General features: G+C 40.6%; 1 protein-coding gene across 3 annotated transcripts; it reads left to right on the top strand.

Moving 5' to 3' along the window:
• Positions 1-4406: 4406 nt before the first annotated feature.
• LOC122275552 (mediator of RNA polymerase II transcription subunit 16) lies at positions 4407-27945 on the top strand. 3 transcript variants are annotated; one of them, XM_043084660.1, is made up of 17 exons: positions 4407-4856; positions 6014-6082; positions 6314-6402; positions 7570-7682; positions 7990-8091; positions 8397-8487; positions 9501-10094; positions 19436-20057; positions 20194-20273; positions 20441-20523; positions 22748-22984; positions 23502-23673; positions 24182-24702; positions 24877-25053; positions 25431-25808; positions 26362-27089; positions 27297-27945. In XM_043084660.1, the coding sequence occupies exons 1-16, from the start codon at positions 4609-4611 to the stop codon at positions 26506-26508; spliced, it is 3723 nt and encodes a 1240-aa protein (XP_042940594.1). In that variant the 5' UTR covers positions 4407-4608; the 3' UTR covers positions 26509-27089; positions 27297-27945. The 3 variants fall into 3 exon arrangements, with proteins under 3 accessions (XP_042940594.1, XP_042940595.1, XP_042940596.1); XM_043084661.1 differs by having other exon boundaries at positions 27304-27945; XM_043084662.1 differs by having other exon boundaries at positions 27364-27945.
• The last annotated feature ends 49 nt before the right edge of the window (positions 27946-27994 follow it).

A 27994-nucleotide genomic window follows, 5' to 3' on the forward strand; every position in this document is an offset into this window, starting at 1 on the left:
CAAAGGTAATTGTTTCTCCCAATTCCCTTCGTAATCCAAAACACAGGCTCTTAGCATATCTTCCAAAGTTTGAATCGTCCTTTCTGTCTATCCATCTGTTTGTGGGTGGTATGCACTACTAAACCTCAGACTAGAGCCCATCGATTCTTGTAAACTTTTCCAGAAACGTGACGTAAAACGAGGGTCTCTATCTGATACGATCGTCTTAGGCACTCCATGCAATCTGACAATCTCTGCTATATAAATTCTCGTCAATCTTTCTAGAGAATCTGTATTCTTAATGGGTATGAAGTGAGCACTTTTTGTCAGACGATCAACTATTACCCAGATAGTATTATTTCCGGTTGAGGTCCTTGGAAAGCCTATTATAAAATCCATGGAAATATCCTCCCATTTCCATTCTGGAATTGGCAATCCAGAACATGACCGATCGAAAGAGGGCCATGCCATTTACTACAAGCAGTAGTGCTGAGAAAAAGAGGCATTTTTCTAGTCCGGAGAAAGGCAAGGGAATAATGATTGGAGGAACACAGACATCATCTAAGCATGGCTTTAACTATACTTAAGGATCAGAAACTTTATGTCAAACTTAGTAAGTGTGAGTTCTGGCTGGAAGAAGTAAAATTTCTAGGTCATGTGATCTCTAGTAGAGGAGTAGCAGTAGACCCGAGCAAGATTGAAGCTGTAACGAACTGGCAGAGACCGACCAGTGTGCATGAGATCCGAAGTTTCTTAGGACTGGCTGGTTACTATAGGAGATTTGTGGAAGGATTCTCCCGTTTGTCTGGACCACTCACCGCCCTGACTAAGAAAAATGTGAAATTTACTTGGAATGATAAGTGCGAAACAAGTTTTCTTGAGTTGAAGAAAAGACTTACCACCGCACCGGTACTTACACTGCCGGAACCTCTTAAATCTTTTGTAGTATATAGCGATGCATCTAAGGCAGGACTCGGATGTGTGCTAATGCAAGAAGGGAAAGTGGTTGCTTATGCTTCACGACAACTGAAGAATCACGAACAGAATTATCCTACTCATGATTTGGAATTAGCTGCAGTAGTTTTTGCTCTTAAAATTTGGAGACATTATTTGTATGGCGAGAAGTGTGAAGTCTTCACAGATCACAAAAGCCTAAAGTACCTGTTTGAGCAGAAGAATCTTAATATGAGGCAAAGAATATGGCTGTAATTAATCAGCGACTATCAGTGTGACATCAAGTATCATCCTGGAAAGGCCAACGTGGTAGCTGATGCTTTAAGCCGCAAGAGCAGACAAGAAGCTTCATCAGTTCCTTCATCAGAAGTAAATTCCCTCTTATGTAGTATGAGAAAACTGTTGATTAGAAACCGTAGTCAGGAAACCATGTTGACTACAATCCAAGAATTCATTCCATTGGACTGGGAAGAACTGAAAGACCGTCAAAAGAAGGACAGTAAACTTGCGGAAGTTGTAAAAACGATCGAAAAGTCAAAAGGACCAGTGGACTTTAGCCTCAGAGAGGATGGGACTCTGTATTACAAGGACCGAAGAGTCATTCCAGCAGATGAAGAGTTAAAGGAAAAAGTACTAAAGGAAGCTCATAACACACCTTACACTGCTCATCCTGGTAGTACAAAAATGTATCAGGATTTGAAACAGTCTTTTTGGTGGGAAGGAATGAAGAAGGACGCTCCGAGTCTAATGGCACAAACCATAATACATTTTGACACTTCTAACTATCTCCAATAATCAAAAATACACTTCTGATACCATAGTAAATAATAACACTAACTATGTAGTTAGACAACAACCTATACGATTAATGGATTCGTGAAAACTTATGGGTTTTTCACGAGATTCCTAAAGTTAATAGAAATTTCACAATTGAATTTCTAGCGGGCTGTTACATAGGTGGTAGTTGCTTGGGCAACTCTGGAGGCATGACATCCTCATAGTCCCTGAGGACCTTTTGGATCTCCTTAGGAGGAGGGGAGGAAATCTTCACTTCATCTTCCTCCATAGAAGTCAAGTAAGACACCTCGCCCTTCTTCCATCCTTTCTTGAATTGCATGGCGGATAGAAGCTGGGTGGTGTTTGGCTTGGATACGGTAGGTATCATGCATGGACCACCCTCTAAGATACACACCGAGTTGTAGTGGGGAAGAGACACTACATTGAACTGTCTCAAAAATTCAATCCCCAACACAATGTCGAAGTCATCCATAGGAGCGACCGAGAAATCTACCGTACCTTTCCAAGTGCCAAGTTGTAGCTCCACCCCATGAGCTACACCATCAAGGGGTTTGGCCTCAGAATTCACGGTCTTCAGCCATCCTTGACCCTTCTTAAGAGGAATCCCTAGCCGTGTGGCCTCTTCCTTCTTGATGAAGTTGTGAGAAGCTCCTGAGTCAACCATGGCATGACTCTTCTACCCATTGACGAGTACCTCTACAAACATCAAAGATCCATCCTTAGTGGTTGGCTTTGTGCTTGCCTTGAGGGAGTTGAGAAGTTGTAGACACCCCAGGTGCGACTTCTCTTGAACTTCATTCTCCTCCAACATAGCGTTGAGGGCCTTCCTATTGGGACAATCTCTAGCCCAACGTGGTCCGTCACAAAGGAAACAAGCATCCTTTGGCTTGTCTTTAGAGTAGTCCTTCTTGCCCTCCTTTGATGTTGAAGGCTTGTCTCTTCGGTCTTTGTACTGTGGGGGCTTGAACCCCTTCGCTCTCCCACCCTTGCTGTGATTATCATTTGAAAACTTGGGCTTTGAAGAGTTGTCACTCTTATGATACTCAAATTCTTCTAAGGTTTCTGCCACTGTCAGGGCGGTGGAGATGTCGTTGACTCCACGACGCTTGAGTTCTTGAGCCACCCAAGACTTGAGACCATCGATGAAGTTAAAGAGGAGATATTCTTCACTCGTGTTTGTGATTTGAAGCATGAGAGCAGAAAATTCCTCAACATAGTTGCGGATAGAAGATGTGTGCTTCAACTCCTTCATCATCTTCCGTGCATTAATAGCCACATTCTCATGATAGAATTGCTTCTTGAGTTCAAGCTTGAACTCTTCCCAAGAGTTAATAGTACAAGTACCCTTCTCTATCTCACTATGCTTACGACGCCACCAAGTACCAGCAAGATTAGTAAGGTAGAGAGAGGCAGTACGTACCTTGACATGTTCATCTTGCATGTTCAAAGCTTCGAAATAGTGCTCTATGTGCCACATATAGTTGTCTAGTTCTTTGGCATCCCGCTTGCCATCGAACTCCTTTAGTTTGGGGGTATCCACCCTTGGTGTCGCCATCATTCCAGCTCCGACGGCGCCCCCATTGGCCACTGCTTGCTTGCATATGGCCCAATCCGCCTTGGTCTCCTCCAGACCGACGCGGTATTCCTCCATTTGCCCTTGGAGTTTAGTTAGCTCCCCCAAGACCCAGTCTTGAAAAACAACGTTCTCAACATGCTGTGCTTCGATGGTTGGGTTGATGGTGCTCAGAATGGACTCCTTGAGCGATTCGGATTGTCACTCCAATCCGAGCTCCTCCAAACCTTGCTCCACGATGTCAAGTCGGTCTCTGACATCCGCTACCGCCACCTCCATCCTTGTTACAGTGTTGTCAAGGGTGCTCACCTCCTTGTGAGACTGATCCCATTCCTCAATCTTGACCAATATCTTGGTCATGGCCCTCTCGATGCCATCGAGACGAGACTCCATAGATGAGCTTAAATTCTTCGACCTCTTGCTCTTTCGTGTCTCCTGGGGCTCCATGGTGATCTCGTTTGGATCTGCTATCCAAACCTGGATGGCTCTGATACCAACTGTCACGGACTTAAAATTTCTTCACACGTCTTGTGCGGCCTTAGGAGGCTTTCTCTCCACAAAACTCCTAAGTAAGCCTTCTAAATGACTCAAGACAATAGAGAACAAACTAGAGAGAAGATAGAGAGAGAAGTTCTAGAGAACTTGTTTTTCTTATTGCTTGGTGATTTATACAAATGAGAGTCCCTCTATTTATAGGGAGCTCTTGGTACAAAGAATGGTTAGGATTGTGACACTTGTCATCAATCCAAGGATAAAGAACTTTCTAGATTACTACTTTAGAATTGTCTATAATGCCCTTCCCTAAGAGATTCTACATCTTTCTAGAATATTCCACACAATCTACAAGATTACAAAGGACTAGGAGGCTTCTAGAAGGTTAGGAAATTCTCTAGAAAAATCTAAATGGTGACAATAATAAATAATAGTATAAAATAATAATTAATAAATAAAAAATAATAATGAAATATTTTGAAAATACTTCTCCACTCGGACTACCACTAAAAACATCCGTAACAAAGGAGTAGCACTGGCTGCCCCTCCCAATCACAGGGAGACAGAGAGAAAGGCCCCTTACGCCAAAAGCCCTAAAACACAGACACAGAGACACAAATTAAAAAAGCCGAACCAAAATCCAAATCGTAAATCCTCCCCACTCACTCACACTAACCCCACTACTCTCTCTCTGTCACTGTAGGGATATCTGTCGCCCTCAATTGCGACTTTCCACCACTCACATCTCTCTCTCTCTCCTTCTTTCTCACTCTCTCGCTCTTTCTTTATATAAATTAGGGTTTTTTTTGGCGATGAGTCAAGATTCGGGCCCTAAGGAAGCGGGGGAAGAGCCCGCGGCTTCTGAGTCCATTGAAGTTTCCAAGGGCGCTGAGGATACCGAACCGGCTGCTTCCGCAGAGGAGGACGCCGTGGAGAAGCCAGACGATCCAATGGATGAGGACTCCGTGAGTCCCGCCACCGTCTTCTGTATCCGGCTTAAGCAGCCCCGCTCCAATTTGCAGCACAAGATGAGTGTCCCCGAGCTTTGTCGCAATTTTAGGTAATTTTTACTGATATTCTTGCCCAATTCAGCTAATTACGATGTTTTTGTTTTTTTGCTTTTTTTTTTGCGTTAATTTGGTTTTGATTGTGTTCGGCTTGAGTTTAGCGTACCCGTGCTTTCCGTACTGGTTGTTGTTTTTGAAGCTTCTATTTTTTGGCCTTTTTTTTTATTTTTTATTTTTATAACAAATCTCGTGGCCTTTTAGAAAGCAAAAGGCGAAATATTTCTGATGGAATTACTTCCCAATCTTGTAAGTATTCTTGGAGTTTACCTCAACTTTCTAGCTGCTTTGAAAATTCGGAACAACTTCAAGGAGATCGCAAATGAAAATAAATTGAATGAAGCGAATTACGATCCTAAAGCTGCGGGCTAGAATCGCTTTTTGATGATAGTGGAGACTAATGAATCTGTGAAGGTGCTTACTCGGCAGTTTTAATCCCGATACAGTAAAGTGATATCCTCTCTGCTCTCTAAGGTCTATGATGTAGTAGTTTGAATGATTCCATCCTATGCATTACTAAGTTGGAAAAAAGTAAAAGTTTTCATGTGAATTATGTGAAAATAATCACAAATGGATGCTTGCCTTATATGGTGTGTTTGGAGAAAAGTGATCGAATAGGAGTTTTGAGGACCATGAACGGATGCTGGACGAGCTCAAAAATTTCTTTATTAATACTCTCTTCCTTTGGGCATCTTCTATAGACTAGAATGGGCTTAACTTTCACAATCTTCTTGAATCTTTTCTTCTTCTAGATAGTGTCTCTCTTGTATGCATGTTGTGTACTGGGTTGTGCCCTTTGCGCTTTCTAAGAAAAATGTAATACTTCAAAAATATGTTGCAAATCATTGACTTCATGATAACAATGCCTTGTGCCAGTTGTATGATTTAAAAGTTCTGCTATATGACATTCCTGGTGTATATTTTAATAAGTAATAAGAAAGCTATCATTACAGGCACAAAAGGCTCAATAAATATACAAGTGAAAAATTAAAACTAAGATTTCGCTTACCCATCTGAATTCATATGCTTATCTTAAACTGAGTTATATACTTTTTTATTCGTATGCTAGTGAACATTTTGCTATTTGCAATTTTCTAGTTATTAAGTGAAGTTTTGCTTTGAGATTTCATATTACTTTTGTTTGTCTTTCCAGTGCCGTTGCTTGGTGTGGGAAACTGAATGCCATAGCTTGTGCATCAGAGACTTGCGCAAGAATTCCGAGGTTGGTATACTTTTTTGAGTTGCCTGTGCCATTTCATCATATTATATAGATTATGTGTTAGAATTCTCAGAGACTTGCACAAGAATTCTGAGGTTGGTATACTTTTCTGAGTTGCTCGTGCCCTTTCACCCCATAGTATATAGTTTGTGTTATAATTCTTATGAAGTACTAATTTTCTTATGGTGTGATGGTATGCTTATAAGTCTCCCTATTTGTATCTTCATTTTGCAGTTCTACTGCAAATCCGCCATTTTGGATCCCCATACATACTGTGATCCCCGAGCGACCGACTGAATGTGCAGTGTTCAATGTCACAGCTGGTATCTTCATGCACATTGCCACTTTATTTCCATCATTGAGTCGTGATTTTTTAAATTGTTCGATCTTGTTACTTTGTACAGCACTATTGCTGGTTCAGCATTTTTAGTGTGCTTCCTCTAGGAGGTCGGGAAAATACTTACTATAGGATTTGAAATCTAGGTGCTGACTGTTCTGATCCTGTGCTGAACTGCTTCTGTTAGTATTGTTCTTTACATTTGTGCTGTGCCAATGGCTTTACTTTGACCTATATCTTCTTATTATTCTGCTTTTAAGAATCTTAAATTTGGGAGAAGCCAATGCTCTTACATTACCATTAAAAGGCCTGGGTTGGAGAGGAGGTTCATTTCAAATGGGGAGCTGGTGTAAATAGTTCCATGAAAACAATATGAATACAGGAAGAAAAAGTGTGTACTTCCTATGTACTTGGGCTATGCCTATTTACTTCACTCCGTAAAATTTATTTTACTTATAGAAAAAAAGAATACAAGAAGTAAAAGTTGGAGATCTTAAACTTGCATGGTTAACCTAATTATGCATTTGTGCTGCAATTTGTTTGATATAGGAAAACCTATTTCAGAAATTGAATGAATAACAAGGTAAAATCTTCATTTTGGGTGCTCAATTTCTTGTAAGAATTTTTGTTGATGGGACATGGGGGAATATCATTATGAAAGCATATGATTTTGAACTCTGATCCTTTTTTGATGCACATATATTAGGCCATGGTGATACCATGGGAAGCCCCTGAGTGAAAAACCCAACCTCAATGGTCCACAATTTAAATGGAATTGTTTTATGCAGTTTCAGATGACCTTCAGTTCGTATGCTAGTTATTGAAGCAGCAAAATTGTATATATTGTTTACTATCTCTATATTTGACGGTGAAACCTCTTTATATCATAAGCAACTTAGATGTATTGAAAACAATGTCTTATTTGTAGTTGAATTCATTGATGTACCTGTTCACTGCTGTTATCGCCACCTTTATTGGTGCTGTACATATGGAATAGTGTCCAACTTTTATCATATGGTCTAAGTTTAGGATGCCCTTTTGGTATAGCAAGTTTAATTTAATGGAAATGGAATCCATTGTCATGTTATACAAGGGGGGAGGGATTGTTCAGGTTTTGTCACTTATGATTTCTTGCATTGAATACCTTTTCCAGATTCTCCGCGTGATTCTGTTCAGTTTATTGAGTGGTCTCCTACTTCCTGCCCCCGTGCCTTACTAATAGCCAATTTTCATGGGAGGATAACTATTTGGACTCAACCTTCTCAGGTAAGCTACACTACTGAGTTAACTCTCTAAATACTTAAGTAGATGGCCTTTCACTAGAAAAGTTATTACCGTGGGTTCGCATAATGAAATAATGTTGGCCAGTGAGTTTGACTTCTTTTTGTTAGGCTCTTTTCCCTGTTCATGTGTTCTTTTGTCTATATATGTTTTAGCTGTTCTTTTGTTCCCTGTTTTTTTACTCCCTGTATACTTGGGCTTTGCCTACTTCTATGAATAAAATTTCTTGATTACCTATCAAAAAAATATATTTTAGCTGATTTTCATTATTAAATACGGTCTATTCATTTAGGGATCAGCTAGTCTGGTACGTGATGCAAGCTGCTGGCAGCTTGAGCATGAATGGCGACAGGATATTGCAGTTGTTACAAAGTGGCTATCAGGGGTGTCTCAGGTATTTGGGCAATTGCTGTCTTCCGTGTATATAACATACGTCAATTATGTATCTATTAGCTCTGTATTTCATTATGTATTTTGGTGGTTGGATTGTAATGTTTTAGCTGTACTAATGGTTGCCATTGAGCTTCTTGTCATGTGGACAGAAATAAGATCAAGCAAATTTAATTGCTGCCACATAGAGTTGATATATCTTGATTTTGCTCTGTTATTAGATGCAACTTATGATAAGGCATAAATTCTTATAAGCTATGTTTTTTTGTACTTTTTTACTTATTTATTTTTACTTCTTTGAAAGCGCAGTATAGGTGGCTTTCCTCAAAAGCCGGTACCGCTGTAAACTCAAAGTCAGCTTTTGAGGAAAAGTTCCTTTCACAGCAGTCTCAAACTTCGGGTATGTTGAGGAATTTAAGGTTTGATGTGCATCTTATTTTAATTTTTGGATGTGTGCGAACCTCAAAACTGGGTGGTTCAGATCTTGGAAATCAAATAAATTTGATTGTTACTGGATTTTTTTGTTTTTTGTTTTCAATAGTTCTATGGTTATAGTTTCTTAATGTTGTACTCATCAGGGTGAGCCTAGTGACCAAAGGGCGTTTTGGGATGAGCTTTAGATTCAGACATCCTGGGTTCGATTCTGCACTAGCATTTTCCCTGGACTACCTGATACATAGTTCCAGTAGATGGGTTCATGTATCTGGGGTTTACTTCCCAGGGGTGGGTTTGAAGGGCCTTGCATGGTGAGGTTGCACGCTATAAAAAAAGAATTTTTTGAAGTTGCACTCATAACTATGCTGCCGAATGAGAGGATGAGATTCTTAATCCTAGATTGTTGAGAAGGATATAGTTCATTTTCTTTTATTGTTACGTATCAAAAAGTAAAAGTTTTTCTGCTGATAGTTTTTTATGTTATAGCACTCAACCCTCCTTTTAAGGATGCTGTACACAGAAATAAAGTATTCTCTTTCAAAGTTATATATCACAAAAACTATGTGATATGAACAGAAGCTGAGAAAATTTAGTGGTATGGGCTTTAGTTTTATGGGCTTCCTCTATTGTACTGAATGGCACTTCTTTTACTGAACTTTATGCTGCTCTTAGCCTGTAGCAAGGCTCTTTGTATACCCCCTGTGTACTCGGGCCTTGCCCTTTTCTTGTTCTAATATATTTCCTTTTACTTATAAAAAAAAAATAAAATTTAGTGTTACTTTTAAAAGGTGGGAGAAACTAATGTATCCATTTACCTCATTTATATGGGTACAACCGCTAGCACCATTACCATGATAATAATGAACGATAATGTCTTCCCAATTAGTGGTTGTCTGATTTTTCAAACAAACATGTCTTAAATCTGGACACCGGCATCAAGAATGTTATACCTGATGCAATCTTTGGTTTTTGTTTCAGCTCGGTGGCCCAACTTTTTGTGCGTCTGTTCTGTTTTCTCATCAGGCTCTGTTCAACTTCATTGGTCACAGTGGCCTCCAAGTCAGAATGGTGTAGCATCAAAGTGGTTTTGCACAAGCAAAGGGCTTTTGGGTGCTGGACCTAGTGGGATAATGGCTGCTGATGCCATCATAACAGATAGTGGTGCCATGCATGTGGCAGGTGTTCCTATTGTGAACCCATCCACTGTTGTTGTTTGGGAGGTCACTCCTGGCCCGGGAAATGCATTTCAAGCAACTCCAAAGACAAGTTCAAGCAATGGGGTCCCACCTTCACTTAATCCTCCCAGTTGGGCAGGTTTTGCCCCTTTGGCTGCATATTTATTTAGTTGGCAAGAATATTTAATATCTGAGGCTAAGCAAGGAAAAAGGACTGATCAAGATCTCAATGACACTGTACCACTTCATTGCTCACCAGTTTCAAACTTTTCTGCTTATGTGAGTCCTGAGGCTGCAGCTCAATCTGCAGCTACCACTACATGGGGTTCTGGGGTTACTGCCGTTGCCTTTGATCCAACCCGTGGTGGTTCCGTGATAGCTGTTGTGATAGTTGAGGGTAAATCTATATATTCTGACTTGAAATTTATTTATTTTTTATATTCAGTTTCGTGCTGCTGCTGAAGTGGATGCATTTGTTTATTGATGATATTTTTTTGAGTAATTCAGGGCATTGATGATGGCATGCTTTTCCATTAGTAACAGTTGCTTTGTAATTGATATAGATATATTTTATGCATAAGTATTTAGGTGTAATTTTTTATCTGAGTGTCCCAATTTTCCCCCTTTCCGCTCTTATTCCTGTGTAACATACCGGTTAGTTTTGCACAACGTAGTGATTATTTTTCATGTTTCCATGATATGATCACACAACCAACTGAAAGAGGATAACCGGTAAGTTTTGACTTATGCCCTGTCCTCTATCTCATTGGCTTGGGCACCCTTCAATTTAAGTCTTTTTGATTGCTTCATAAAGGTTCAGAATATTGTGTGATCCTTCTTGTAGACATATAATATGTACTTTTTCTTTCATATAATTGTTTTTTGAATCTTTCCAACTTTCAAAAAAAAAAAAAAAAAAAAAAAAGTTGAATCTTTCCAACTTTTATTATCAAAAAAAAAAAAAAAATTGTTTTTTGAATCTTTCCAACTTTCAATTGTTCTGAGATGTGAGCACTTTAACAGACATGAGACATAAATACAAAACCTTATCTGCCATTTTTTTTTCAACAGACATAGGCATATGGCTTTCTTTCCAAATTTCACAGTCTTACATATCTGGTTTTATTTTTCTTTTCTTATTTTTTATTATAGTTAATAAGAGAATTTAAAAAAAAAAAAAAAAGTTAAGTATTTTCTTTCTTTTAGCATTTCTCTCTCCAAATATTCTCTCCGTACAACCAAAACCCTGAGGATGAAAAGTTTTACTCTTCCATTCTGGTGAAGCTTTTGTGATTGTAGAGGAGAGTTAGTTAAGATTAGTGGAGTTATGAGGAAGCGGGTGGTGATTGAATCTAAGATTTTTGAGGTAGTAAGGGAGGGAAGTTGGGTTCATCTTACTCAAAAAGGTTGGAAGGTGGTGAAAAAGGTTAGGCTAAGGTTAGGCACGGGAAGGTGGTTCTTAAAAGCTCTAGAGGATTGCTTGAAGGATGGTAGGAAGGAGTTTTTTTCTGGGCATAGAGAAGGTGATAGGGGGTATGTTGCACAGAAACGTACTAACTCTAGAGGATGTTTTTTAGAGCTGATGGAATATGGGGGGGGGGTGGATATCGGAACTTCTTGTTTATTCCAGAGGATAGGGAAGGAAGGGGGTGGAGGAAAATGGCGGAGGCACTGAGGGAAGCTGGCTGTGCTGGTGGTGCAGTTTCACAGCCATCACAAAGCTCTTCCTACGGTCTTACAGGAAGGTGCTCCAAGCTAGAAGTAATGTCAGGGGTTCACATCACTCTGAGGCTTTGGTAGGCGCTAGAAAAGGGGTAGGTATGCAAAGGGATGGGTTGCAGGCTAAGGGGGAAGCTAGTAGAGCTAGTGCTGGTCTGAATGAGGAAAGTGTGTTGAGTGCTTTGCAGGAGATTAAGTGTCAGGTTGATGCATTGCAAGTCAATATATGTTGGCTGTTACGGTGTGCTGAGGAGAATAAAGGGGTTGAAGTGGAGTTAGGCCAGATAGTGGGCTGTGGCCCATGGGCTGGAAAGCAGGGACAGAATGGGATTGGGGCTGGAAAACAGAGACAAGTGGGTCAGGGAGGAGAGGAGGATCCAAAGGGCAAAGGTGTGGTTCACGGGCTGGGCCTGGGCAAGGGAGTACACGGGCTGGGCCTGAGTAAAAACCCAGGCCTGAACTAGCGTGAAAAAGACCCGAAACAGTGTGTTTCGGGTCTGCTTATCGAAGCCAATACTGTACCTTTAGGGGAGCCCGATACTACTCTTAGGGACCCGAGTCCTGGGGTGGTTCTGGCACAGAACCGGTCGATCATGAGCGGCGGCTCAAGCGAGGCCCCGCCGGTGGTTGTACAGTCGCCGGAAAGGGAGGTGGAGGCTTTAAGCAATAGGATTGAGCCCAATCTCTCCAACAAGGGTTTGGGAGTTGCCCAGGGAGGGTCTTCTTCGAGTGGGTCTTCACAGAATATTCCGGTGACCTGTTCTGAGCCACTAGAGCAGGTGACTACACCATTAGTTCAGTCTGAAGAGATACAAGAGGGCTTTGGGGTGCCGTGTGAGGGGATACAAGACAAAACAGTGGATGAGGCGGAGGGAGGGTGTTCTTCAGCTAAGGAGGAAGGTATGTTGATGTTGTATGATCCTACCAGTATTCTAACAGAGGAGGAGGAGGCTGTAGGAGAGGATCCCACACCTTTAAACGTGGTTCCCCCTAGTATTTCCACTGATTGGCTATTAAAAAAGGTTGAGGACCTTCAAAGTCGTTTGGGGATATCATGTGAGGCTGGAGCAGTTTGTTAATGAAGCCAAAAATTCTGAGTTGGAACGTTAGGGGGTTGAACGAGTCGAATAAACGTCTTTGTATAAGAGCTTTGTTAAGGCAATGGAAGGCGGACGTCATTTGTTTGCAGGAAACAAAGCTGAAAATCATTAGTAGAAGAATTATTAGAAGCATTTGGAGTTGTCAATATGTAGGGTGGATATACTTACCATCGAAAGGGGCCTCGGGATGTATATTGGTTATGTGGGATAAGAGGGTTGTGGAGTGTACCGATGAGTTTATGGGGGAGTATGTAGTGGGGTGTTCCTTCAAAAATTTAGAAGATGGGTTTGTATGGGCGTTCGCTGGGGTATATGGGCCTAATTTGGATAGGGAGAGGAAAAGGATGTGGGATGAGCTGGCTGGACTTTATTCTTGGTGGGAGGTCCTATGGTGCATTGACGGGGATTTTAATGTAACAAGATTCCCTACCGATAGATCAGGGGGGGACATCAAAATTCAGCAATGGTGGAGTTCTCGGACTTTATCTTTGAGCTAGGCCTTATGGATATTCCTCTAATGGGAGGGGAGTACACTTGGTCTAATAATCACACTTGGTCAAGACTGGACAGGTTTCTTATTTCGCCTTCGTGGGAGCTGCAATTTCCAGATCTGACCCAGAAGAGGCTCCAGAGGTTATGTTCTGACCATTTTCCTGTTTTACTAGATGGGGGTGGTGTGCAAGGGGGTAAGAGGCCTTTTAAGTTTGAAAATATGTGGCTAAAAAAGGAGGGGTTTGTGGATTTGGTTAGAAATTGGTGGAATTCTTGTGTATTTGAGGGTAATCTGAGTAAGGTGTTGGCTGGAAAATTGAAAGCTTTGAAGAAGGATTTGAAGACTTGGAATGAGCAGGAGTTTGGTGAGATAACTAACCAGAAAAATTGCTTACTGCAAGAATTACAAAGTTTGGAGGGAGTAGATGACGAGAACAACCGAAAAGAGCAAGTAGTAATTGAACTCGAAAAACTGACCTTATTGGAGGAGATTTCATGGAGGCAAAAGTCAAGGGCTTTATGGCTTCGGGAGGGGGATAAATGCACTAAGTTTTTCCACCGCATAGCTAATGCACATAGGAGGTTCAATACCATTGAGTCTCTGAATATTGATGGTATTACCTCGTCAGATCAGGCGGAAATGAAGGAATATGTAGTTGAACATTTTGAAAACTTATTGTCAGAACCTATTGCATGGAGACCTAAGGTGGATGGCCTAACTTTTGAGAGTATTGACCAAGTTGGTATGGTGTGGTTGGAGAGACCTTTTGAAGAGGAAGAGGTACATAACGTTTTTAGGAAAATGAATAAAGATAAAGCTCCAGGCCCGGATGGTTTCAACATGGCTTTTTTCCAAACTTGTTGGGAGGTGGTGAGAGAAGATGTTATGCTGGTTTTCCAGGAATTTTTCACTCATGGAAAATTTGAAAAAAGCCTAAATGCTACCTTTATCGCCTTAGTCCCTAAAAAGGCTGGTGCAATAGAGGTACAAGATTTCAGACCGATCAGTCTTGTAGGCAGTGTATATAAGTTATTGTCGAAGGTGCTGGCAAATAGAATGAGCACGGTAATGGAAAAGATGATCTCTAAATCGCAAAATGCCTTTATAAGGGGGAGACAAATACTAGATTCGGTTCTCATTGCCAATGAATGTTTGGACAGCAGAATCAGGTCAGGAATTCTAGGTATTTTTTGTAAGCTAGACATGGAAAAGGCATACGATCATGTTAACTGGGACTTTCTGATGTACATGTTGAGTAGATGTGGGTTTGGGGTAAGATGAAGGAAGTGGATAGGGCATTGTGTGTCAACGGCACTTTTCTCGGTCTTGGTAAATGGAGAACCTGTGGGCTTCTTTAACAGTTCACGAGGGCTACGACAAGGAGATCCATTATCACCACTTTTATTTGTAGTAGTCATGGAGGCTTTGAGTAAAATGGTGACGGCGGTAGTAGGAGGAGGGTTTTTCTTTGGCTTCTCTGTGGGAGATTCACATAGCCAAACTACTATTTCTCACCTTTTATTTGCAGATGATACCTTGCTGTTGTGTGAGGCAAATGCAGGACATATTCAATCATTGAAGGCCATTCTACTTTGTTTTGAAGCTATTTCCAGATTGAAGATTAATCTTGATAAGACAGAAATGGTCGCAGTAGGGGATGTAACTAACATGAGCAGATTGGCTAACATATTGGGATGCGTGGTCTCTTCCTTGCTGATGAAGTATCTTGTGCTCCCATTGGGGGCTTCTTTCAAAGCTAAGTCTATTTGGGATGGGGTTTGGAAAAATTTGAGCATAGGTGGCCGGTTGGAAATAGGTTATATTTATCCAAAGGGGGGCGGCTCACTCTTATTAAGAGCACTCTCTCAAATCTTCCCACATACTATTTGTCTCTGTTCCCTCTTCCTGCTAGCATTGCATGTAGAATGGAAAAACTTCAACGTGACTTTTTATGGAGTGGAATAGGAGAGGAGTTTAAGTTTCATTTAGTGGGCTGGGATAAGGTGTGCAATCCCTTGAGAGATGGCGGACTGGGGGTTAGGAATGTGAGGATTCTTAATAGGTCTTTACTAGGAAAATGGCTTTGGCGATATAACAATGAGAGTGGAGCTTTATGGAAAGGGGTGATAGATTTGAAATATGGTCGTGAAATGGGGAGTTGGTGTTCAAAAGAGGGAAGGGGGTCCTATGGAGTGGGGTTGTGGAAGTTCATACTGAAAGGATGAGATTCTTTTGCTAGTAATACTCGATTGAGCTTGGGGGATGGAAGAAGGATACGCTTTTGGAAGGATTGTTGGGTGGGTGACACAGTGTTGCTGGAGGCTTATCCCGCTATTTACAGTATTGCAAGGGATCCAGATGCCACGGTGGCTGATTTGAGGGTAACTATACAAGGTTCACAAGAGTGGAATATCAGCCTAAATCGGGAGGTACACGACTGAGAAGTGAACATGCTGGTGGATTTTTTTAACTTGCTGTATAACATTCCTATTGCTGCCACAACTGAAGATGTGATGATTTGGAGACCTTCTAGGAAAGGAAAATTCACGGTACGCTCGTTTTATAACTCTATTACTGGGCAACAAGGACATTCTTTCCCTTGGAAGAACATTTGGAGGACTAAAGCACCAACAAAGGCTGCCTTTTTTGTGTGGACAGCAGCCTTAGGCAAGATACTGACTAATGATAATCTAAGGAGAAGGGGCCTTGTTATCACGGACTGGTGTTGTTTGTGTCAGAAGAGTGGGGAAACGGTGGATCATCTACTTTTACACTGTGAGTTTGCTAGAGACATATGGAACTACTTTTTCAGCAAGATGGAAATAGCATGGGTGATGCCAGGCCGGGTGGTTGATCTTCTGGCATGCTGGAGAGGTATCACTGGGACACCACAGATTGCAGCTGTTTGGAAAATGGCCCCTATTTGTATTCTTTGGTGTATTTGGAGTGAACGTAATGAGAGACTTTTTGAGGATCATGAACGTTCCTTGGAAGAGTTTAGGAGGTTCTTTTGGAAGACTTTGTTTATGTGGGCTATTGGGTTGGATTTAAATGGGCTTAGTTTTCATGATTTTCTTGTAACGGTTACTAGTTCTTAAAAAGGTGTATGCTTTTGTATACCTCTAGTATACTTGGGCTATGCCTATCCTTTTATCAATGAAATATCATATTGCTTATAAAAAAAAATAAGAGAATTTTATTCCAAGTAAATAGGCATAGTCCAGGTACACAGAATGTATACAAGAGAATAAATACAAGCTAAAACAAAACATTACAAATGTTCCCATCCCTTACAGATTCGTTGCTCAAAAACTTAAAGTGCTAAAGGAAAACTCCCTAAGTTCCCCCATAGAACGTTTACAATCTTCAAAACATCTCCCATTCCTCTCCAACCATAGGCACCAAAATAAACACAAGGGGATCATCCTCTACACTGCTGCACTGCCTCTACTCCCCACAATACCTTGCCAGCAAGCCAAGAAATCCACCACATGCATAGGCATCACCCAAGCAATGCCTACCCTTGGAAAAATCTTATTCCACAACTTCATATCGACCTCGCAATGAAGAAAGAGATGGTAAACAGATTCACCATCCTTAACTATTAAAAAAAAAAAAAAAAAAAAACAGATTCACCATCCTTGTTATACATATAACACCAATCAACCAGCAGTAAGCCTCTCTTCCTCAAATTATCCGTGGTTAATATTTCCCAAGAGACACCAACCAACAAAAGAAAGCAAGCTTGACCCTCCAAAAACATTTACAGGGATAGTCTTTAGCTCCCTGACTAATTAACACCTTGTAAAAAGATTTCACTGAAAATCTGGAGTTATTAGCTTGCACCCAGAGCAGACTATCCTCCCTATTCTGATCAATCTTCATGTCATATAATGTTCCAAAAAAATCTGATACTTCACCCACTTCCCAGTCCTGCACATCTCTGTTGAATTCCTCAATCCAATATAACTTGTTATTAGAAAACTGATGAGAATCAGCCACTGCAGCCCCTTTAACTCGAGCAATCCTAAAATGATTAGGATATACTTACTTACGAGCTGAATCCCTGCACCAAGTATCATGCCAAAAATATATTTTAGTCCCATCCCCCACTTTGAATTTTATGCTTTTGACGAAATCCCCCCATTCCAACTGAATGGACCTCCAAAAACCCACCCCATGCACCCCTATTACTTCATTTGTGCACCGACTCCCCCACATTCTCCCATATTTAACCTCCACAATTTGTCTCCATAATGCATTATAATGCATTACTCTCGTTATGGTATCTCCAAAGCCATTTCCCAAGTAAAGCTTTGTTGAAAAGCTTTAATTTCTCACACCCAAACCTCCACATGAAACTAGTTGACAAACCTTATTCCAACTCACCAAATGAAATTTTCTTTCCTCCCTGTTACCATCCCACAAGAAATTCCAAAAGATCCTCTCTAATATTTTTGCCAACTCCGCAGGTAAAGGATATAGAGAAAGGAAATATGTAGGGAGATTAGAAAATGTACTTTTTATAAAGATAACTCTTCCCCCTTTTGACAAATAAATCTTTTTCCAACCAGCTAACCTCCTCCCAATCTTCTCAATAACCCCATCCTAAATAGAAATAGATTTGTGAGGAGCACCCAAAGGTGGACCAAGATATCTCAAAGGTAAAGAAGCTACCTTACAACCCAAAATATTAGCCAAATAAAAAATATTTCTTACCGTACCCACTGGAACAATTTCAGACTTAAATAAATTAATTCTAAGTCCTGAAACAGCTTCAAAACATGACAATAAGGCTCTCAAAGCTTGGATATGATTCTGATTTGAATCACTAAGAATTAAAGTGTCATCTGCAAAAATTAAGTAAGAAACTGTAATGCTGCCCCGTGAGCCATCTCCCACCATAAATCCCGACAAAAAAGTCTTCCACAGTCGCTTCAATTATACGACTCAAAGCATCCATAACTATTACAAATAGGTAAGGAGATAGAGGATCTCCTTGCCTCAGTCCACGGGAGCTATTAAAAAAACCAACCGGAGAGCCATTCACCAATAAAGAAAATCTGGCCGTTGAAATACATTATCCACGAACACCACTTCTCCCCAAAGCCAAGTCTCCCAAGTAAGTAAAGGAGAAATTCCCAATTGCATGGTCAAAAGCCTTTTCCATGTCCAATTTAACTAAAATTTCAGATTTACCCAGTAAAATGATTTGAAGCCCACCCCCTCCTTACCCTTTCAACAAAACCCTCATCCTTCGACCGTGTATTTTCGAATTTAAAATATCTCTTTCCTCTAATAATACTCCCACAATCCATCACGATAGGATGGTGGTCAGAAACAATTCTCTGCAATCTTTTCCGACTCAACTCCGGAAATAATGTTTCCCAAGAAGCTGAAACGAAAAATCTGTCCAACCGTGACCATGCTCTCCCATTTGATTTGACCACAAAATCCACCCCCCCCCCCCCCCCCCCCCCCCCCAAACAAAAAAAAAAACCCACCACCATCACAGTTAAATCAACCAGCTGCAACTCTGAAATGAGATCAGAAAACTCAGTCATAGCTAGTCATAGCTTCAGTAATCAGATAATCCCCTACTTGCTTACAAGGAAACTGAGTAATGTTAAAATCCCCTCCTATACACCAAGGAAGATCCCACCAGCAACAGAATCCTGTCATTTCATCCCACAAAATACTTCTACTAGAATCTGAATTTGGCCCATATACACCAGCAAAAGCCCTTTCTACTCCATCATCCACATTCTTAAAATGACATGCCACCAAAAATTCTCCCACATAATAATCTACTATTTCCACAGTCCTCCTATCCCACATTACAATAATACCTCCTGGAGCTCCATTAGAAACTAATTCTATCCAACCCACACAGTGACAACTCCAAAGACTATTAACCACCGATTGATTGACTATATTTAATTTAGTTTCTTGAAAACAAATAACTTCAGTCTTCCATTGACGAACCATATTTTTCACTTGGAGAGGTTTCCTAAAGTCGTTTAGTCTCCGAACATTCCAAGAAATGATTTTAGGCTTCATGGGAAACCGTTCTTACCTCTGAAAGTAACCTAGATAGGTCTTATCTCTTGTATATCATCTTGTGTACTTGGGCTATGCCTATCCTTATTAATACTGTCGTTTACTTATAAAACAAAAGGCTTCATGGGAAACCGTTGACAGCCCTCTTCTTGCCTTTGTCTCTGCAGGTACTCCCTTCCCTGGATTTGTAATTAATATTGCACACCAATCTTTTCAACTCCCTCTCCTTTTAGAAGCTGATCTGGCCAGAGCTATCTGGTTTTATTTCCATGTATAGACTTGATAGAATACTGGGTCTGATGCCTTGTGTTCTCTTCACTTACTATGTAAATAGATTTAGTGGGTTAACTAGTTTTAATTGTGCAGGACAGTACATGTCTCCTTATGATCCGGACGAGGGTCCATCCATTACAGGATGGAGAGTGCAACGTTGGGAATCATCACTGAAGCCTGTTGTCCTCCATCAAATATTTGGCAACCCCACTTCTAGTTATGGTGGGCAAGCACCCATGCAAACAGTTTGGGTGTCTAAAGTGGATACAAGCATTCCTCCAACTAATGATTTTAAATCTCATGAGGCAGCCGCAACAGGTCCCACCTCTGATGTAAGAAATACATCTGATATGACTGTTGATAAGGGACAAAAAGTCATTTTTGATCCCTTTGATCTCCCAAGTGATGTTAGGACACTTGCTCGAATTGTCTATTCTGCTCATGGTGGCGAGATTGCTATTGCTTTTCTGCGGGGTGGGGTCCATATTTTTTCTGGTCCAAACTTTGCACCTGTTGATAACTATCAGATTAATGTTGGATCTGCAATTGCGGCTCCTGCCTTCTCTTCAACAAGCTGCTGTTCAGCTTCTGTCTGGCATGACACCAGCAAGGACCGCACAATGTTGAAGATAATTCGTGTTCTTCCTCCTGCTGTTCCAAGTAGTCAACCAAAGGCCAACAACTCTTCAACCTGGGAGCGTGCAATTGCTGAGAGGTACTTAGAAAGTACTTAAGGGATATATAATGTGCCAGGAGTAACTTTTGTAGTCCACATGTTAGTGCTGGTGGATATTTTCATATCAATTATCAAAGTTTTGCATTGTGGTGCTGATTTCTGTTTATTAGGGCAGATTTTGGTGGAGCCTTTTGGTTGGAGTTGATTGGTGGGATGCTGTTGGCTGTACACAGAGTGCTGCTGAGGACAGCATTGGTAAGAATATCTAAATTCGCTGCAGTATTATTGTGTCACTGAAAGTTTATAGTGCAAGAGAATTAGAAGATAAATTTAATATAATTATGTTACCTTTGTTTATGGATTTTCCAAGATTAAGTTTATAGCAACTCTTATTGATGACAATGGTTCTTGTTTTCTGTCAGTTTCTCTGAACAGCGTCATTGCAGTCTTGGATGCGGATTTTCATTCTCTTCCTTCTACACAGCACAGACAACAGTATGGTCCTGTATGTTTCTCTGCACTCTTGCCATCTTAAAATCTTGTAATTTTGTTCTTTTTGATATATTTAGTGTTCTTTTTTTGGCTTTTGGAAAATTTTGTTTGTCAAATTGTACTTGCAATAATGAATGCGGGTTTTGCTTGCTACTGTGGAATCTTCCGTTTTTTTTTCTTTTTTTTTTTTTTTTTTTTCAAAAAGTATATTTCTGGATAGTTATGTGCCATCTCAGGATCTTTTTTTTTTATAAGTAAGGTAATTATATTATCAAAAAGGAGGCAAAAGCCTGATACAAAGATTAGTGACCAATTCTATGTTTGATCAATGGCTATAAGGAATTCATGTAACCCCAAACTATTGAAACCAACCGCTATGGTCCATGTACAAAGAGTTCTAAAGAAAAAGACTATCAAATCCTCCATCGATCTCTCTGTCCTCAAAAGTCCTGTCATTGCGCTCTCGCCATAAACACCACATGATGCATATAGGGATCATCTTCCACACCGCTTTTATTTGTTGATTTCCTCTCAAATTATTCCAACCGGCCAGAACCCCGACCACCGTCTCCGGCATCACCCAAACTAAGTCCAATCTGCCAAAGACCTCATTCCATAACCTTCTCGCTACCTCACAGTGTATTAAGAGATGCTTCACCGATTCAGCTCCCTTCTTACACATGCAGCACCAATCTGCGATGATCACCCTGCGCTTCCTCAAGTTATCAGTTGTGAGAATCTTACCCAATGCTGCAGTCCACACAAAGAAAGCTGCTTTGGGTGGCGCCTTATGTCTCCATATCTTTCGCCATGGAAACTGACCAGGTGTCTCTTGAGAAAGAGACTTATAGAACGAGCGTACCGAAAAAGTACCTTTAGCTGTAGGTATCCACCAAAGACTGTCCTATGCATTACCCGGTTTAATAGAATACAAAAGGCTATAAAAGGCTTCAATATTGCTCATCTCCCAATCTTGTGCCGCCCTACTGAAGTGGATGTTCCATTGAATTTGCTCCCCTGATCTTTCCAGTACATCAGCTACTTAAGCATCAATATCTCTTGCAATTCTGAATAAAGAAGGAAATGATTCCTTTAGAGCCACATGAACAGCACAATGATTCCTAGTCTGACATGTTCGCGAGGCAGCTCCAAAACCCACGGTTGTTGAAGTACCTCTCTATATGACTGAGTGACAGAAGTGGCTACCGTCATCACTGGTGGTAGCAAACGAGCAGGACCACCTTCTCTTCCAGCTTCCTTCAATACCTCTGCTAGCTTCCTCCAGCCCATGCCATCCCTATCCCCTGGCATGAAGTTGAAACTCCGGTGACCTCCCCCACCATATTCCACTAGTGCCATGTAAAAGCCACGGGAGTTAAGAGAACGCTGTGCAATGAAGCCCTTGTCGCCTTCCCGATGGGCAGTGTAAAACTCCCTACTCCTTGCCTTCAAACACTGCTCCAAAGCTTTAGTAAACCATCGTACCGTAGCTAGTAGCTCATATCTTTTACAACTTTCCATCCTTTCTTAGTTAAATGCACATAGTGTCCATCCCTTATCACCTCAAACACCTTGGATTGGATTGCAACGCATTTTGTAGGAGAGATTTTCCTTCCAATACAGTTAGAAACATGCCGTCAAATGCCGGCAACCACCATCGGAATGTTAGTGTACAGAATGTTAAGTGTACGGAGAGAAAATATTGTTAATAAAGGAGTTAAAATTGTTAAATATCAGAGTTCCACAGTTAAATAGATAAAAGGTAGGAATGGGGATTACTACTTCGAGAAGACATTATTAATATGTTTTAATACGACATGTTCCGGAATAAATTTGGTAGCTGTGATCTATGGTGACGTTATGGGACATTCACTAGAAAGTTTCTGCTACTGCTGAATGACATTGAAGTGCTCCAATTGCCATCTAATTGAGGACATTATTTTTCTATTGTACTGTTAAAACGACCATCAGTAAAGTTTTGGACTGCAACTTCTACGCACATTTGTCATGTAATATTCTGAAAGCTTAATGTTGGCTTGGAGTTGTCGTACTGTCTTATAGGATGCATCTTGCCAAGGAAGAAAGAGGGGGGGGGGGGGGGGGGGGGGGCTGTTATTTTGATGCTCATTAACTTCACTTGGTTCATACTTGTAAAAATAAAAAAACTTGTTTGGTTTGTAATTTTTATTCACTGATTTTAATTATTCATGAAAGAGACTTGGTTTTGCATGATGCAGAGTCTAGACAGGATAAAGTGCAGGCTACTGGAAGGTACAAATGCGCAAGAAGTTAGGGCAATGGTTCTTGATATGCAAGCAAGGTTGCTGCTGGATATGCTGGGGAAAGGAATTGAATCAGCTTTGTTAAATCCTTCAGCTTTAGTATCTGAGCCATGGAACGCATCTGGTGAGATGTTATCTGGCATTGATCCTGAAGCAATGGCTGTTGAACCTGCACTAGTACTGAGTATTCAGGTTTCCCCTTGCTCTATTCCGACTATCCTGAATTTTCATATCACCTGTTGTGTCCAAAATCTTTTCCTTCATCTTTTTGTTTTTTGTGAGCTCACTGAAATTTTAAACACTAAGATCTGCTGATGAAAGATCTGCCAATGCTAGTCATTATTTCTTTGTTGTCTTGTAGATCCCGTTCCTGGAATGTGGGCTGGTTGTTTTCTTTGCTGATATGATGTCCCACCCTCCCCCTGGGCTGCTCCCTGACCATTAGTAAATATTTCAGTAAATACTATGGAATGCCGTATAGGCTATATCTAGGCCATATAGCTTAGACTGTGAAACCTAAGCATAGCCATTTATGTTGGCCAATTTTGGGCTGATAATTTTAGCTTTAGCATTAATACTGTCATTTAGCTGGCCAAAGGGGTCCGTCCCTTCATGACCTAGTTAATTTGTTCCTTGATATGGTGCTTCTATTTTGTTATAGAGTTTTCCGTACTCTTTGAGCTTTTCTAATTTTTAGAATATAATGCAGGCATATGTTGATGCTGTTCTTGATCTAGCTTCACATTTCATTACACGCTTGAGGCGCTATGCAAGTTTCTGCCGCACATTGGCTAGTCATGCTGTTACTGCTGGCACTGGAAGCAATCGCAACATGGTGGCTAGTCCTACCCAAAGTTCTGCAACTCCTGCCACAAGTCAGGGTCAGTATGTGCCATGTTTCAGATGACAATTAAAATATATAGAAGAATAGAATTTATTGGTTTGTTAAATCAGAGGAGAGGTCTTATTCTATAGTACTAACTATATGTGATTAAATTAAAAAATCAAGCACACGGCGATCAGTCACACACCATTTTTGACCTACTTAAGAGACGAGAAGGATTGGTACAACAATGTTTTTTGACCTACTTAAGATAAAGTTGTGAGAAGCGGGAATTATTATTAAAAAAAAAAAAAAAAAACGTGTCAAGAAACGAGCTGCTATATGTGCATTTGCTGAGAACTTGCTTCCCCTTTCTACATTGATGTCAATGCTGCATTTCTTTTTCTTTTTTTAATAAGTAATGCAGTTTAATTAAAAGCGCAGAGGGGCGCCACTCTTGTAGTATACAAAAGGATACACCCAACTACCACGAAAAGAAAAAGAACAAGAGTTTAAAAATTATCTTTTCTGCATTTCATCTAACCCTTTAATGCCATATTGTCCAGGAGGTCAAAGTGGTACTGCAAGCTCCACAGGAAGCACCCAAATGCAAGCTTGGGTACAAGGTGCTATTGCTAAGATCAGTAGCACAAATGATGGAGTGTCCAACTCAACTCCAAACCCTATAAGTGGTCCATCATCTTTCATGCCGATAAGCATTAACACAGGAACTTTTCCAGGAACACCAGCTGTTAGGCTTATTGGGGATTGCCATTTTCTGCATCGATTATGCCAACTTTTGCTTTTTTGTTTTTTCTTTCGGCGAGCACAGCTTCCCCGCTTTCTTTTGGGTGCACAGAGAAATGCTGAAACAAATATGCAAAAACCTCAGCCCAGTGCTCCTGGCAAGTTGGAGGAGATCAATTCTGTCTCTGCAAAACCAGCTTCAGCTGTGGCCAGGTCGGAAGATGGTCAGATATCTAGAGTTAATCAACTGTTACCTGGGGCGAAAGGAGTTGAAGAAGGACCCGCTGGCCGGTCAAGATTAGGTTCTGGAAATGCCGGTCAAGGATACACTTTTGAGGAGGTGAAAAATGATGCTCTTGTATCAATTCTAACTCTCACAGAAATGAAGCACCAAGTATTTTTTCAAATATGGAAAAATGAAATTTGTTTGATTCATGAACCAAGAAAAATTGTCTGGTTTCATGTTCATAAGGAGACAAGGTTTGACGCAGAACTCTGCATTGATATCATGCAGGTGAAGGTCCTTTTCCTTATACTTATGGATCTTTGTAGGCGAACAGCTGGCCTGGCACATCCCTTGCCTGTTTCTCAGGTGGGGAGCAACAACATCCAGGTGCGGCTGCATTACATTGACGGGAATTATACAGTACTTCCAGAGGTTGTAGAAGCTTCCCTTGGCCCACATATGCAGGTAACTGTGTATTTTAACCTACTTAAGAGACTTGCTGATCATAAAGAAGCTAAAATCAGGTTGGCTATCACTATTTATTGATGATTCTGCCAAAGAGTAGAGTAATCCTGTATTGTTTTGGAAACCTCCAATATAAATGAAAATCCCTCAGGTAGTAAAATATTATATTGATAAGAGTTTGGTAGATTGTGCTTTTCTACTACAATTTGGAAGGGCTGTTTAGAGCTTGGAAGTCTCTAATAAAATTGTGTGCTTGGGCACTACAACTGAACCTTAACTTCGCCCAGACTCTGCTTGCTTTGAATTTTTTGTAGTTCGTGTCATTTTTCTTGTTACCTTTTGTTAGTTTTTCTCCTGAACTTATCCACATTCTGCAGAATATGCCCCGGCCTAGAGGTGCAGACGCTGCTGGTCTGTTACTCCGTGAGCTAGAACTCCATCCTCCTGCTGAAGAGTGGCACAGGCGGAATATGTATGGTGGGCCTTGGTCTGATCCAGATGATACGGGTCATGTAGATGACTCTCCCAAGCTAAGAAATTCTGGAGACCCGCTTGATTTCAACTCATTGGAAAATTCAGATGTTTATTATGGTCCCCATAGCCTGTGGCCAAGGAAACGCAGGATGTCTGAAAGAGATGCAGCTTTTGGCTTGAACACTTCTGTAGGACTGGGAGCATATCTTGGTATAATGGGTTCTCGTAGAGATGTTGTTACTGCTGTGTGGAAGACTGGCCTTGAAGGTGTTTGGTACAAGGTTTGATAGCCTCCTTGTTTCTAATTGCTGTTCTCTTTCTGCCGCTTATTTGTTTTGTCTTGAACTTCCAATGTCCCTGGTAGATTAGTGTCCTTTCGCTTAGAATCACTTGATAAAGATGTGCAGACATTAAGAATATTCCATAATGTATGAACGGATCAGCAGAACTATGGGTTTCACCTAAAAATTTCCAAAAGTATTGGGTACTATTTTTTTCTTTAAAATCACTGATTTCTTTGATCTACTTGAATGAAGAGATCCTTTAACAAACACCAACAAATGTGTATTTTAGGCAATGTTTGCACTTCTCATCTATTTATTTTTCTGTAATATCTTGAAAAGTACTGATAACAGGGAAAATTAGTGAATGCCATAGGTAGTTTTGCATTAGTTATTACTAGTGTTTGAATATAATCCTACATACCTTTTGTGTGTTCTGCTTTGTTTTTTCTTTTTTGCTTCCTCATCCTCCTTCCCTCCTACCTATGCCATTGTGCTTGCATGTGCTCTTCTTTCTAATCTAACTTTGTGACATTGGCTTCTTGTGATCCAGTGTATAAGATGTTTGCGGCAGACTTCCGCTTTTGCTTCACCGGGTGCTTCTCACCCATCTAATCAAAATGACCGGGAAACTTGGTGGATCAGCCGCTGGGCTTATGGCTGTCCGATGTGTGGTGGAACATGGGTTCAAGTTGTATAGATGACTGCATGACGTATTTGTCTGTTAGGTGCACTCCCCCCTCCCTCCCTGGATAAATGGAAAACAAGCTTCGTGGTGATATATACCTATATTGTAGTTCAATTACTGACATTTAGAGGAGGCATTGATTAGTAATTTAGGTGGATAGAAACTTCGGAGTAGATTTTTTTTTGCCCTAGAGTGACCAATTTCACTTGGATCTGATGATAGTACCATTTTATGTATTACTTTAGTGTGTCGTGTTCCAGTCATGCAAAAGCAAGATTCTGTCAAATCTGCAATTTGGGTTTTGAGGCCAACATATCCCCAGGATGACTTGCCATCTCCCCATTATGTGCACGTCTTCTCTGCGTAAACTTTTTGGATTTGATCCCCACTTTATGTGCCCAGTGATTGTATATGTTGGTCTGTCCCAGGTATCGTCCAACCAACCCCAAACCCCAAGAAAATGAACTCATAATGTTTTGTGGATTTCTTTTTATTAATGTGGCATCGGTTCAACTGATCCTTTGGAGAGGGAAAATTGTCAATTCTAACAGACTTACTGCCGGACTGTGGGAGAGCTTCACAATTACTGCCAGGTAATGATGGTGAAGGATCTTAGATGACTTTATTTTGCAAATTGTAATCCATTTCTGGCAATTGCAAGCTACGAAGTGTTTTTTTTTTTTTGTTAATTTAATTGTCGTTTGATAATGTTTATGACATCCTCTTTAGGACATCACAACGTTTTGTGGAAAATCTCATTTTAAATACCTTGGCTTTTCCTGATTCTCTTCAACTCCCAGTTTGCAGATTTTGAAGGTTCTGGCTCAAACCTTGATGTATCTATTCTGTGCACTATTTTTTGGTTAGATGACGAGGTATCCGAGAACTTTCATTGCCCTAGATAAGGCTCTATTTCTCGACTAATCCCCGAGGTAAAAGATGTCTCCGCCAGCAAATTTGTCACCTTTACTGCAGTGTCTTGTTCGCAAGGACCAGAGATCAACCAGGAGCAACCCACCTGTAAGGTCTACTTTCGATGCCTTCTTCACCCAGATTGGAGTCTCTGGGAGCCTTTTAACCTCCTGCTCGGGAGGTTTCTGTGTACTATTGGGAAAACCTCTTCCAGATGGTTGATTTTATTTGTCTACATCACTGTTACAAAGAGAATATTGACAATTCCTAGCCATGCTGAAGAATTCGCTCTTGATAGAAGTATTTGAATCTGGTCGTGATGGAAGGATTATTGCTTGAATGGTGCCAGCCTGCTCTGCATCGGCCAGCAAATGCCCATTACATCAACATCTTGTACTTTACAAAGATTATTATTATTTTAAATTTTATTTTTTAAAGATATTTCGAGGCTGTAAAAAGTATTTCTCTGCATGCTCTATTTGTGCTGTAATTTTTTTAACACAATTTATATAACCGAAATATGAACAGTTGAGCCGACGGCGAGAAAATTCTATACATACATTCGAAGAGATATGAGTTTAGTTGA

The sequence above is a fragment of the Carya illinoinensis genome, chromosome 9 (genome assembly GCF_018687715.1).
Source record: "Carya illinoinensis cultivar Pawnee chromosome 9, C.illinoinensisPawnee_v1, whole genome shotgun sequence".
In the NCBI taxonomy this organism is placed as follows: domain Eukaryota; kingdom Viridiplantae; phylum Streptophyta; class Magnoliopsida; order Fagales; family Juglandaceae; genus Carya; species Carya illinoinensis.

Coding starts and splice junctions, on each gene's coding strand:
- LOC122275552 (XM_043084660.1), top strand. CDS start 4,609: ATGAGTCAAGATTCGGGCCCTAAGGAAGCGGGGGAAGAGCCCGCGGCT. Junction 8,092..8,396: donor GGCTATCAGGGGTGTCTCAG/GTATTTGGGCAA, acceptor TTGAAAGCGCAG/TATAGGTGGCTTTCCTCAAA. Junction 25,054..25,430: donor CCCTTGGCCCACATATGCAG/GTAACTGTGTAT, acceptor CACATTCTGCAG/AATATGCCCCGGCCTAGAGG.